Source organism: Passer domesticus, chromosome 11, assembly GCF_036417665.1.
Source record: "Passer domesticus isolate bPasDom1 chromosome 11, bPasDom1.hap1, whole genome shotgun sequence".
NCBI classification, from domain to species: domain Eukaryota; kingdom Metazoa; phylum Chordata; class Aves; order Passeriformes; family Passeridae; genus Passer; species Passer domesticus.
The window spans coordinates 18991395-19005382 of NC_087484.1; the positions used below are offsets into that span (position 1 = coordinate 18991395).

At 38.9% G+C, this 13988-nt stretch overlaps 1 protein-coding gene across 14 annotated transcripts in view; it reads right to left on the reverse strand.

The window, feature by feature from the left end:
* GIGYF2 (GRB10 interacting GYF protein 2) overlaps positions 1-13988 on the reverse strand; it is a 72275-nt gene that overhangs the window by 42806 nt on the left and 15481 nt on the right. For 13 of the 14 annotated variants that reach the window (XM_064386105.1, XM_064386101.1, XM_064386102.1 and 10 more), the window contains 4 exons: positions 12062-12157; positions 10430-10538; positions 3641-3752; positions 3049-3089 (listed from right to left, as the gene is read on the reverse strand). In XM_064386105.1, coding sequence (XP_064242175.1) covers positions 3049-3089; positions 3641-3752; positions 10430-10538; positions 12062-12157 — 358 coding nt within the window. The remainder of the gene's footprint in view (positions 1-3048; positions 3090-3640; positions 3753-10429; positions 10539-12061; positions 12158-13988) is intronic. The other variant, XM_064386108.1, reaches the window with a different exon arrangement.

Sequence of the window (13988 nt, forward strand, 5' to 3'; positions counted from 1 at the left end):
TATATTCAAGTCTTCTGAACCTAATGAAAACCCACACAAAATAGAACTCAACCAGGTTCCACAACTACATAACAATTATTCACTACCAGTTTGTAACTGCTGGCAACTAATCAAATCCCTTCAGCTACTAAGCTGGTCTTAGTCAGGAGGCTGCACAGAAAATTAAGAGGCTTTTGTGAAGAGACAGGCATGCTCAAGAAAGCAACTTGCTCATTTTCTTTGCTAATGGCCTCAGCCTTCCAAATACAATCTGGGGTCTAAGTGAAGTCTGTCAGAATTGTGACAATCTGCAACAAACTTGCAAATACTTTGTGCATCTTCCATCTGCACGTTGAAACCAGGAACAGACACTGTTTATGCTGAGAATCAGTCAAATGTGACCTCACAAACTGCTGTGAGCACTGAAAAAGCAATCAATTTTTAAGAACAGCACACTGATCATATCTGAGGAATAAGTATTTGTTAAATTTCTATTACTTTTTTAATCTTTTGATTTTTAATTGAGAGATCTTGCACTGTCCTCCATTACAAATACCCAGAAGTGATTAAATAATTGATTTCTTAATAATTCTCTAATGGGATCATCCAGAACAAAGAACACTAAAAAGTTGGCAACGCAGTAAATTATGTAATCTGAATCCAAGGCTCTATGAAACAGCAAGAAAAAACTGAAACATGGTAAAATTATGGAATAAAATCTCAACTAAGGAGTTTAACCAAGGTAACAGAAACCAGTAGAGGCATCTGCTAAAGCATGTGAACCTGTATGTCAATTCCTTTCCCTTCTGCTTCCACAGCTTTTTGTGGATACTAGTGCTTGCTTTTAACCTGGGACTTTTGGCACATCTGTACCCTCTCCCACACTCAAAACCTTTTGTCATTGGAAAGCCATTGCTTAACAATAACTACTTATGATTAACCAAGGCTTGAGTCAGAACAGACCAACACTTTCTGTCAATATTTCTATGCTCTCCACCTTATCTCTCTTTGGAAGTAAAAGGGAAAGAAATGGTCTTCCCCCACTTATTGCAATATTAACCTCTAACATAGCAATACTGTTGTTAAAACTATATTTTTTATAATAAAACTTCAGGAAGATTGAAGGTATTTTTCCTCTCATACTGACTAGTGGACAAATACAAGAGACTCAAGAAGAGCAATTAGGTACTCAAAAAGCTTCATAATTTGAGAATAAGCACATCATCTCTTGCAATGAACTTCTAACAAATTGCACCAGGGACAGCACCCTCCTTAGGGAACAGTTCTTGGAAGATGCTTTCAACAGAGCCCTCATCACTAGCAGTTGCTACAAACAAAATGCTCTACACTAGCTGCAGATAAACCTCTGGCAGACAGCAACTTCTGTAAGGACATTTTGCACACTGTAAATTCTCCTCAATTTCAACTGAGAAATGTATCTGATCCTATACCAATATGCATTATTTTTATCCTTCGTTATCAGAAACGTGGTCCATTCTATATCCTGGAACTGTTATATTTCTAATCACAACAACAACAAGCAGCTAAATAAATAAAACTATATCAACTGTAGTAGATACTACTTCTACATCCGTTTTTCTTTTGTAAAAAATCCTGAAATCTCAGTAGTACTTACTTTTCCCCATTTTAATTTTTCCTAAAAATTTCTGAATATGTAGATACACAGAAACTCCAGAGTTTCACTGCTGACATTTAAAACTGGTCAATCTCTGACCAATATCACATTATTTTCTAAAAGTATCCTCTTTTTAAAGGAGACAATGAGGAAAACATACACATCTTAATTTTGTGTTGACATTCAACAAGCAGAAAAATAAAAGCACTCTTTAGAAAGTGTGAGCAATTCCTATACAGAGAGAGGACTGGAAGGGCTTTGAAAGCAAATTCCTGTGGCATGTGTCACCACGGTAATCTGCAAAATTATAAATATGGCAATTTATGCTACTCTTACTACAGAAATACCAACAGCTATGCAGGGATTAAAACACATTCCTGTGAACTTCTAATTACAATTGGATCTCTTTGGGTTTGTCTTTAAATTCAACCTGCAATTATCTCTTCTAATCTGTGCTTTCTCAGCATATTATCAAGGAGCGTATGTAGCCAAGACTCCTTTAGCAAAGCCAAAGATTCCTTGGGTCCTAAATAGAGAAGACATTGCCCATGAGCTCTTGCTAGTACAAAACCCCTCAGCAGGCACAGCTGTGCTCCATGCACGTGGAAACATGCCATGGAGAAAGAACAGGCATACCAGAGAGCAAGCAACACATGAGCCAGCCCAGCAAAAGCCACTGCAGTTACCAGACAGTCAGAGCTGCCCTGATGTCCCATCACCCTGAGAATGTCTGTGTTTCATCTGCAAGATGACAAACCCATTCCAACTCAAGTTCAGCTGGATGTTCAGATGTACTGGGCCACAATTAAGGATGCAGCATTCTGCCAGAACACAGCCAGTGAGAAGCATTTCAGAAACAGAATAGGGGAGGAACAAGAGACAGAAGAGCAGACAACCAGACTGAACAGGAGGTTCAGATGATGACTTAACTAATTTGATCAACAGGAAATCCATCAGCATGGGAAACTCAGGACACTACTGGGATCTCTCTCACACTAGCAAGCATTCAAAAACATTAAAGGTCAAATGGCCAAGAAGTCCTGGGTACCAAAACAGCCCACATCAGGAATGTTTAAAGCTGCACTGAAAAAAGACCTATTACCACAGCACACCTGTTCATCAGCAAAGGCTTCCTTCACAGAGGTACAGGAACTTAGTTCCAGTTGTAAACATCACAACTTAATAAAATAAACAGAACCTACTTACTCCACATGCCTCTTATCTACCACACTTCAATGTCCAACAGTGAGAACAACAAAGTAAGAGAAACAACACTTTGAGAACACACTTAGCAACCTGGCACAGCATCATGAATCTTGCATCAACAATATACTTGAACCAGTAAGAAAGGCTGATACATGTACAAATCCCTTCCCCCAAACACACCCTGCTCCTCCCTCCCATTTTCTGCCCACACAGTAACAAAACCATACCTGGATCTTTTCGCCCTGGTTTTTCAAAGCGTCTGTCTCCCCTAGAAAGGCAGAATAGAAGTTTCAAATAAGGTTTTGGAACTACTCCAAAAACTCAGTTTAGGTATAGGTATTGCTGGTTTTCTTTACTTGGTGGGAACTTTTTTAAAATCGGAGCTTGATGGACATTACCTTTAAAGGTCCAAGTGACAACTGAAATTTTCAGGAACACCAATACACACACAGCCTTTGGGTACTGGGTATGTTTTCAAACATGCCCCTAAGTACTGTGAACAATGTCAAGACTAAAACTGAAGCAAATCCTTGGCACCAGCACTTCGGTTGCAACTGTCATAATTTATGTTCTCTTAAAGGAGTTAGCTCCTTCTTCCCAGGAACTCAGCAAAAAAAAAAAATCTTTGCAAGAAATGGTCTTTTACTTTCTCCTGAGCCTCAAGAAACATTACTGTGTTTGACTCCATCTTGGAGATTCAGACACTTAACTCACAGATATAACTAATTACCTTTCCTAAAGTGTTTTTATGAAGTCAAAAGGCACAAATGGAAGCTGAACAGATGTGTGTAAAAACTTTAAGGGCTAGAGTTCTGTTACCTTTCCTCCCAACTCTGTGATCTGTGCATTTCCCTGCCCCCTCCTCGCCCAAATCCACCCTCCACTTCATCAAAACTTCTTTGGTAGAAACCGCTTTCTCCTCGGCCTCTGCCTGAAAAGACAAAAAACACAAGTGTTTGTAATAAATAATAATAATAGAAAGAATCAGGTAGGTTTCCTTTTCCTGGTGTCTCTGAGAACTAATCTTGTGGTCTTAAGCCCCAGTGAAATTATCTGGGACAAAAGAAAAAAGGAACAACGACTGAAGAAAGATTCTTATCAAGAAGTGCAAGACCAGACAGAACAGGCAAACAATTCTGAAATAAATATGATGCAGAAAAACACCAATACTTACCCAAGAGAAATCACCAAGTAAGTATGTATTGTTCACACAACATCCACACTGCACATGTGTGCTTCACACACAAAAATCAGATTACTTTTAACAGCAAACTCCAGTATAATGGCACTGCACTGTGGATGTACTCCTAATTATTGCTGTCAAGGGTCATAAAGGAGAAGGAAGTTATTAAATTCTAGAGACTGCCAGCAAAAATCTCCCCCAGGATCAGTGGGAAGAAAAGAAGGATCACAGGATGGCTATAGGCAGGTCAGAATGAAGAAGGACATTAGCTATAGCTTAAAAATTATCTTACTGACCTTTCCAGTAAATGGTTCTCTATAGGCAGCCACCAAGTACCAAGCCTCAAGCCAGAAATTCACAGACATATCCTCAAGCAAAGCATCTCAAAGCATGTCTTCAGGGCTTGAAAAGGCATGGGGTGTTTGGGTAAAAGAAAACAAGCCCTATACAACAGGAAAACAACACCCACACAGACCCCCAGCCCTTCAAAACAACTTCCAGCACTGGTTAGATTAACAGATGGGGTGAAGTTTCCACATCTACAGAAGATAAACACAGCTTCACACAGTGCTCCAGCAGAAGAAATGGCAGGTTTCTAATCAGCTAATTTACCATTTCAAGATCTCATGGAAAGAAGATGAACAAGTGGAACATCTATCAGCTTGTTGTCAGGATAATGCCTTGCCTACATACACATGTAGGCTCTACAGTCAAGTTTAAAACCTAAAAATAAGCTGGTAACTTGACTGGGTAAGTACCTCATATATCTGTCTTTTCCTATTTCTCTTTTCCTGGCTTCAAGGAAAAAACATCTCAAAGTATGAGGTGAAAGCCTGGCCAGGGATCTGCAGGAGTAATACAGAATGACCAAATGAAACGGGAAACAAACACTTTCAGAGTGGACTGCAGTTCTTGCAGTCTTCTGAAGAAAGCAGCAATATTAAGACACCTGGATATATGAGGGAATCATACTATGTTTCAGTATTTTATGACCAGAGACCTCTGCAATAATCAAGACAGTTGCAACAGTTTATCTACTATTCTATATCAGATCTATTACAAGGGGTGGTAGGTAAAAAGGGCAGGAAGTTGCTTTTCAGGCAGAGAAAAAGAAAAGTGATCCATGGATAATCTAGTCAGGGTCTTTAAATACACAACTGCTTTTGTATCAGGCAGAACAGGTTGCAGAGTGTATAAGGAACAATTTTAACATTCCCTTTAGACAAAACTATCCTGTTCTATCACCAGCAAAGCTGATCAGTGACAGATCTCCCAGAGTCACAGAGATGCAGCCTTCCTTACCACAGAGTTTCAAGGATGCCTAAATTCAGATGAAGACTGGACAAACTCAAAAAAAGATAAACAAAATCCATTAACAGAGGCCACATCTGGTTCAGGAAATACACTGAGCTGCAAACATCTGGCAGCTGAGCCTCTTCACCTTTGTGCTTTTCTCAGTCCTTATTCTCTTGCCAAGATGTCTTCTTTTAGCTGCTGCTAGACTATGGTCACCTTGGAGGGGAGCAAGCCCATGCCATATTCACCAGAGCTGTTTTTACACAAACTCAGTGAGAGGCAGAGGAGCTGACTGAGCACTCAAGGTAAGAGAGGAGAAATTAGCATCAGACCTATGAGAGTTATTAGAAACACCTTCACTATGGCAAGTCTGATACAACAGGTTGACTATAGTCACACATATAAAACAAGCTGCAAAGGCAAGAAACAGGAAGAGGTGATAAAACATCAAAAACAGCATGATATTTATCCAGTTAAAGCATTATGGGTCCCCTAAAATCCCAGAAAAGGACTCAAAATTTTTATGCTTCACAAATAAAAGCCAGGAAAGTCTCAGCAGCTCACCCAATAGCAATCTCTGCCTAATTTCTTCACTACAGGAAAGCTGTCTTCCTTCCTCTCACAAGAGATAATAAAGCAAAAGCAGTTCGTGGAGTCAAAACAGAACAAAGGCACTGACTCATCTCCTGTCTCTGATGCAGCAGAGGTGGGAAGTTATATACACTTTCCCAACAAAAACAAAGCAGGCTTGTACAGTGGGCAGCAGCAGCAGCAGAGCAGTGCTCCTCTTGCAGGGTGAGCAATGGTGAGTGCATGCTGCATGCTGGGAGCAGCCACACACCACCAGAGCCAGAGCATGGGTGATACAGGACATTTCACCAGCAAATAAGGCAAGGGTCCTGTACAGGAGCAAGAATCAGTTGTTTTACCAGCAGCATGGCTGATGGCTGTTTAAAAGTATGTGAAATCACAGCCTGAGAAACCTCCCCCACTCACCACCCCTGTACCGTGGTCCATCTGTATTTCAGCTGTGCTCAGCCACCAAAATGGTCTGAATTAAAAGATAACCTTGCAAAATGTCCAAACAACTGCTCTTAGGCATTCAAGTTAAGGCTGCTTGTGGGGTCACAGTACTCAGCTGCCAGCTGCAGTTATACCACGGAATACTGGTATAACTGAAGGGCTACTGAAGGCTACTCAAGCCACATTTTGCCCTGGCTGTGCTGCCACACCATCCAGGTGTGGAAACAACATGGGCCCATCCAACAGTGCCAAGCAGAAGCACATGTGCAGCCCCAGCAGACACCAAGCAGACCACAGTGTGGGAATCCTACTGATCCTATCAAGCTACAGAAGAAAAGAAGCCAGTCAAAGGAAACTGTGGTGTGCAAAGTCAGTCATACAGCAAGTACTATGTGGGTGGGTCTGACCTGAAAGTGCACACTAGGGCACAGCTAATGCTGGTCACAGAATGCACAAGGAATGCCTGCAGAGAGGATAAAACTGCACATGTAAGCACATCACCTGACCTTCTGCTTCTGCACTCCTTGGCTTATTTTAAACAGAATGCCACTTCTGAAAAAAAAAATACTTGGCACACAAGCAGCAGACTAAGTGCATATGTCACACAAAGTACTGAATGCAGAGTCAATAAATGTCAATAAACCCTTCCTTCTAATAACACAGCGGAGCAAATGTGGGATTTGTATTTTAGTAATTTCCCAAAAACCTCAGGATGAGGACATCAATCCACTGGACATTGAAATCATAACAGCTAAGTCTCTAACCTGAAAAACAGACAAGTTTGAATTTAAGTAAAAATATAAGACACAAGCAGGAGGGTAAGAAGCAGTACAAACTGTCATTCTAATTATCATTACAAAAAAACCTGAAGTCTTACAGAACACAAGAAGCAAATCCTTGAAATGACAGCATAACTGGAGTTTAGGATCTACAATCACAGTCATAATACTGTTTGGGAAAAACAGAATAACTGTAGTTCAACTACTACTGTTTAGATATGCAACCATTACACTTTCACACCACTGACACACTTTCCAACAGCAGCAAAAACAGATTACAAAGGGCAGAGAGGGTGGGTGGGGAAAGAGCTCTAATAGCAAGCAAAGGACCCTTCATAACAGCCTTAACCAAAAGGGAGAACAGCTACAAAACAAAGTGTCTGTAAGCTTACAGCCCATTCCAGGGACTATTTAAATCCCTCCTCATCCCAGGCTCTTATTCATGAATGTTGACATTCCAGTCCTGCCAGCACAAAGCACAGGGCTTAACTGCACACCACAGGGAGCTACCAGGAAAACAAGTCAATTAGAAATGAGTCACGTGCAAGTACTTGGTTTCTTCAGAGACAACTTCTTTAAAAAAAAAAATAAACCAACACACCAAAAATCAAAGCAACTTCCACATAGTAACCACATTCTCATCATCACAACATAAGCATTTCCAGTAAAAGTTGGGGTGACCACCCAGAGAATATTTACTGAGTGTTATCTTGCAGTTTTAAATACTGGTAAGTGAATGCCATTTAGAGTTCCACCCCTAATACTCCTTTACCAGCATTACTTTCCCTTGCCAATCCAGCACAGATTGCTTCTCATGCTCTCAAATGCTGGAACACAATTCTGTGATTTGTGCCTCAGTCAGGGAACTTCATTAACAAATCTAATCACACATGCAAATTCCTCTATAAAGCTGCTGTGGTGCAAGTCCCTTCAAGACAGAAATCTCATTTTGGTAAAGCTGAAGCCCACACTGACTTGGCAGCAGCTTTGCTGCATACAATTGTGTAAAGTTCATGGAAAACACCAGAAAACCTTTTGAACCCAGGCAATTTTGCAGTGCAATAAGAATGTTTTCCAACTGTTAAGTGAGGCAGCTCATTTAGTGAACAAACTCTCAAGAAATTTCAAGTCCTTTTCACTGTAACTTGAAAAAAACAAAATTGCATTTAAAGCCTGCCAATTACAAGCAACATTTTTGTAAACATCAACAGTTCTATATGGAATTTTCATAAATAACTATGGGGAAAAAAGTCTTCGGCTACAACAGTATCATATGTATAATTATGAAAATGGTACCATTTTGTCCTGGCAGAAGCCTTCATTTCTTTGCTGCAATATAGAAACTTTGGGAAGATTCATCATGCCTAGAATCCAACACTAACTGCTCATGGGAAGAAGAGGGGAAGAATGGAAGAAACAAGCAGCAACCAGCATCAATGAAAGAAGGAAAGCTCAGAAAGCTGGAGAAATTTACTGCAGAAATGTCCTTTACAGGTTAGCCAGAGCAGCCTAACAAGCATGTAACAATTCCAACACATTAAAAGATCAAATTAGGATAAACAAAAAAGAAAGTGAAAATAATTAATTTTGCAGCAAAGTTCTTGCTAGTATTTCTTAACAAATCTTAAAAATGAACTATGGGAAACCAAGAACACATGCAGCAGCTTTCAAACAGTCTTAACAGTGCATACATTTTAAGTTCTGTCCACTAAAATGTAAGGAATCAAACTTTACTGCCAAACCAAATAGTCATGCATATGAGTAGATTCAATAAGAGAATTACTGGATTAGAAGCCATATTCTGCCACATGTAGCCTTACAACCTCATGGAACCTAGTGGGGGCAATTAAAAAACAACCCACTGCTCACTGCATAAGGATAACATTCTTAGCAGTGCAGCAAGAATACAAAGAGAAATTTGACAAAAGAAAGCAAAATAAAGGGTTTGCCAAATTACAAATGGTCAAAGTATCTTGATACTGAAACGAGAGAGCACACTGTGGTTGTATGATCTCAAATCATCAAATTTTAAGCAGCAATAAATTAATTTGCAGCATTATGTCTTGATGCATCTAAAAAAAAAAATCAGCCAAAAGTGAAACATAGGTGGCAGAAACACACATATTAAAACAGAACAAAAATGCAACAACTCCCAAATTAGTAAACATACACATATATATATGTGTGTGTATATATATATATATGCACTTTTTTTTAAATGAAACCCTGAGCGTTTGTGCAACTACAACAGCAAATGAAGGGGAAGCAAAAGGACAACCCAGTCATAGTCTCGTAAAGCTTTAAATTCATATCTTAGCTGGGAAGCAATCACAAGAAGACAAAACAATCAATAAATATCTGAGAGATGTAAACTAAAAAGAAAGCAGCATTAAGGAATGAGAACAAAAATGAGAGAACACATTAAGTCAAAGCAAAATTCTGGTCAAGCATCTAATTATATATGAAGTACTTTCTGAAGATCTTATTGAAAATACCACCCATAATACCATGTTAAGGGCATGTAAAATTAAATTAAAAAGGGCTCTAAGAGAAATCTCACCTAAGCACCTGCAAAGACAGAGGTTACAAGATTATTTACTCAGTATTTCCAAGTTACTAGCTTCCTAGTATTCTAAATGCAACCTATCCTATTTATATATGAAGCCGCCCAAAAAGAGTTCACAGAAGTGCACACATTGAAAAGGAATTGCTAAGATAAATTCTGGGTTTAATAATTTGGTTTGACTTTAGCAATATGGCTTCAGGACATCTTTTCCATTCATTTGCAAATGTTTCAGGTGATCCTGGGTGAGACAACTACAGTGATGCACCAGAACTGAAAAGACTCAAATGTCTCCCAAATTCAATTACATCTTTCCATTAACTGCTCACGTTCAGGATGCTAACAAATGAAGATTGCTTTTCAGAACATTGAACCCAACCTACTACAACCATGATGTTTTAAGTACATTCATAGATTTTTTTCTACCCTCTCCCTATAAATTGGTTTTATGCTTTTAATAAAGTTATTTCTAACAATTCTGAACCAAAGAATTTCATATTCCACCCCAAAACTACTTCTCCCATTTGGTTTTCCACCCACCAACCTGGCAAAGGCATATAACAGAGATACCAGTTGTGCACTAAGATGCACAGAATCACCACCAACCACAATATTCATTCTCCAGCACCACCTCGTTGGAAAGGTTTCTAAGCTTTAAGCAAAAAGAAACTGGGCACGAGAACAAATAGCTCTAGCCAAGCTCCCTGAGCAGCTTTGAGCTGGATCACCTGGATCCACTGCAGCACATCCCACGGGCAGCTCACCTCGACCTCTAGAGGAACTTCGACCTCGAGGAGCCCCCACCACCGTTCCTCCTCCGCGTCCCGTCAACCGCAGGACGGCAGCACTGTTTACAGACATCGAGAAATTTCTCTGCCAAGAACAAAGAGAAACCGTCAGATCTGACTGGGAAATCTTCACAGAGAAACCACAAACAAATACACAAATAAACAACAAAAACCGAGGAAACAAAAAGAAAAAACAAACATTTACCACTATCTTAAATTTGGCTGTGTTTTCATCACAAATTCTCTACAATTAATACTAGAAAGGAAAAGGATTCCATGCACATGTGAGCAGCTGAAGCAGCCTATAAAAGGATCTTGGTCAATATTACCATTTTTCCAAGTTACTTAGCTGAGATTTCTATGCTCTGAAATAAGCATTTGAACAGCTACTCCTGTTTCAGGTGATGCCAGCACAGAAGCCATTAGAACATCAGCAGTGTTAAACACACATTCTGCTGCAAGAAGAGACTGGCATCTGCCTATACCTGACACCAAATAATTAATACTAATTCTAAACTTACTTAAAGCAGGAACATATAATGACCAAGAGAACTTAAATAAAGTTATATTTACCAATGTCCTTTGCAAAATAAGCCTTTTTTTTTCTCTAAATATCATGAAACTAACATATTTTAGGAAAAACTAAGTGTACTTAGGGCTTCTGAAACTTAGGTGATACTCATTTTCATAAGAAAATAAACACCAGTAAAATTCAACTTTAGCTTAATATGAAACAATAGCTAAAAGAAAAAGCTATTTCAATAAAGAATGGATAAATATAACCAATTCTGACCCTATTCTCTGAGCACAAATACTTGGAAAACTGGGCCAAAGAATTCAGAAGCATGTACAGAAACATGAACAAGTAAACCTGAACTGACACGCACTTTCTGAATGCAAATTTTGAATAATCAAAATTATTTAGCAAAGGACTAACAGCTGTTATATCAGGCTCCTTAAAAGGAACTTAGAGCCAGCAAGGTGCTCCAATCATCTGAATCACTATGACTCTGAAGGTCTTCCGAGAACAATGGGACAAGTGATTATATACTATTTAAAATCTAAATCACTAACATCAAAGCCAACAGGAGATTTAATACATTACAGAAACATTTCAAAAACTGCTTGATATGTGCTCCCTACAAAAGTAGATCTTCCTTCAAGAGAGAATTGGTAACTAATTAAACTTGAGGGGAAAGAAAAAATGCAGTCATGCATGGCAAAAAAGCAAGGTCAGCCTCCAGCAAGTCTGTTTTCTGAGCTAGTTCCTAAAGCTTAGAGCAACCATTTCAACTGCAGGTCAAAAGGAACCACCCCATCTGTCTCTGAGCAAACCACCACCTTTCTGGGTGTGGATACTTCTGCTTTTTTGTGAAGCACTGAAATATATCAGGTACCCTGTGTCAGTTTAAGTCATATTGCCTTTATTTCAATTTTCCTACTAAACTGTAATTCTGACTTGGAATCTCCTGCTGGTTTGCTTTCTAACTAGTACACTCTGAGACCTACTAATTTCAAATTTCATTGTTTTTCTTAATGGAAGCATATTCTTTATTATGTCTTCACATTAATAACAATCTAAAGACTTAAAAAAAAAAGGATACAAACCTGTTCTTCTTCTGTAAAAGGTACAAGTGCCAGTGGTGGCAGGGGCTCCTCTTGTAAAATAGGCAAAAATTCCTTATCCAGAAGGTCTGAAGGTATCTGTATGAAAGAAAAAGATCATTCTACTACATGCAAGTATTTCCAATTCAGGAATGATACCATACACATTGCTTCACAAAAAAATTTTATTCTTCCAACTCTGCTCCATCTACCCAGTAATTCCAGTTCTTACTGAGGGTGGGTATAACTCTGCTGCAAATTTACAACCCTCGGAAAAAAAAGTTCTTATAAACAAGGCATCCAAAGCATTACCCACTCACAAGGCCACAGACATCAGAACTCAAACTTACACACCACTGCAGCTGAAATCTGAATAAAGTGACATTTCATCAGTTAAATTAAAAACTATTGCTTTAACTTCAACACATTTTATAGTCAGATTTTTAATTAACAAAACTGCCACCTACAGCACAGAGGTTGTATTTGATCTGAAGTTAGCAACTCCAATTTATAACCAAACAGAAGAATAAAAAAAAAAGAAATTCAAACCCAAACCAACAAAAAAAAAAACACACAAAAAAGCCAAGTACAATGAAACTATATGCAGAGATTAACTAGAGAACACTAATGATATAAAGCAAAATAAATTTTAACATTAATTTTGAATCAGATGCTCCATTAATAGTTGTGACCTTGAGAATGTGGACAAGAACCTCCAATCACATACAGCCAAGTGAGCTCCAATTATGCCAATGGACAACTGCTTCAAAAATATTTAGTTCATAACACTAAATACATTTTTCATTTAGATATATGCTAGCAGAAGTCTTCCTGCCTTTAGTCTAGTCCCTCTGTTAATTAGAGATGCAACATCATGAAAACATTGCTGACACCCACTAGGTGACTTGAACCACTGTCAGGAGTCCTTTCAGTCTTCACAACTACAATCACTCTACACCCTCAAAACATGTGGACAGCAAAAGAAAGACATATTCTAATCATAATGCCCTTCTGGCAAACACATAAGAAAATATTGTTTTGGATCATTCATAACAACCAGAGAACTTCCTGTAGCACAGGATATTTGAGGGTTGTTCTGAATCAACCCCAAGAGCAGAGGTCTCAGCATCATCTGACATAACAAACACAAACTGCAAAAAAAACAGTGACTTCTGACTGGCTGACCTATTCAAGCATAACAGCAAGATCTAAATCACAGTTTCCTGAAGTAGAACAGGCCAATTCTGCATGTTAAAGCATGGCTTTAAGCTATACCACACTTAACAGACTTAGAAAAATCTTTGACATTCAATGCCCTTAAATCCATTATTTAAGCAATGCAGGGCTCCCAGTATTGTACAAGAATGTCAGCACAGCCAAGACAGGATAGGAACTTGAAGCTGTGTGTGCACATCTCCATTCCAAGCTCAAAGCATAATCCTGACATCATTTCTTGCAGTCCCTCCCTCCCCCAAGGGTAAGTTCTCAGGGGCATTCATACCTCCAAGTCTGCTGCCACAATAAACCAACCACTGCCACCATCTAAAGAAAAACCCAATGTTTACAACTGCAAAATGTCTTAATAATTTGCCTGAAAGATCTCTGAAATTTTGTATAATCTTCTACATCACTGACAATCTTTGTCTGAAGTGAAGTTTGAAGGAAGTTCTTGATTTTCTATGCTGTTCTTAGGCATTACATGTCACTGCTTCTGTGTGCTGATTCCCAGAGAAGGGAGCTACCTGAGGACTGCTCTCATTGGGCTACTTACCTGCTAAAGTGAATGGACTAAATATGGGATAGAGACCACTTGCTTTTTTCAGATGATCTGCTCATATGATTTATTGCCTTTGTAGCTGAATCAAATAACTATTATGCACTACATTAAATAAAATCCTACTGAGGCAAGCAAATCTGCACAGCTGCAAGG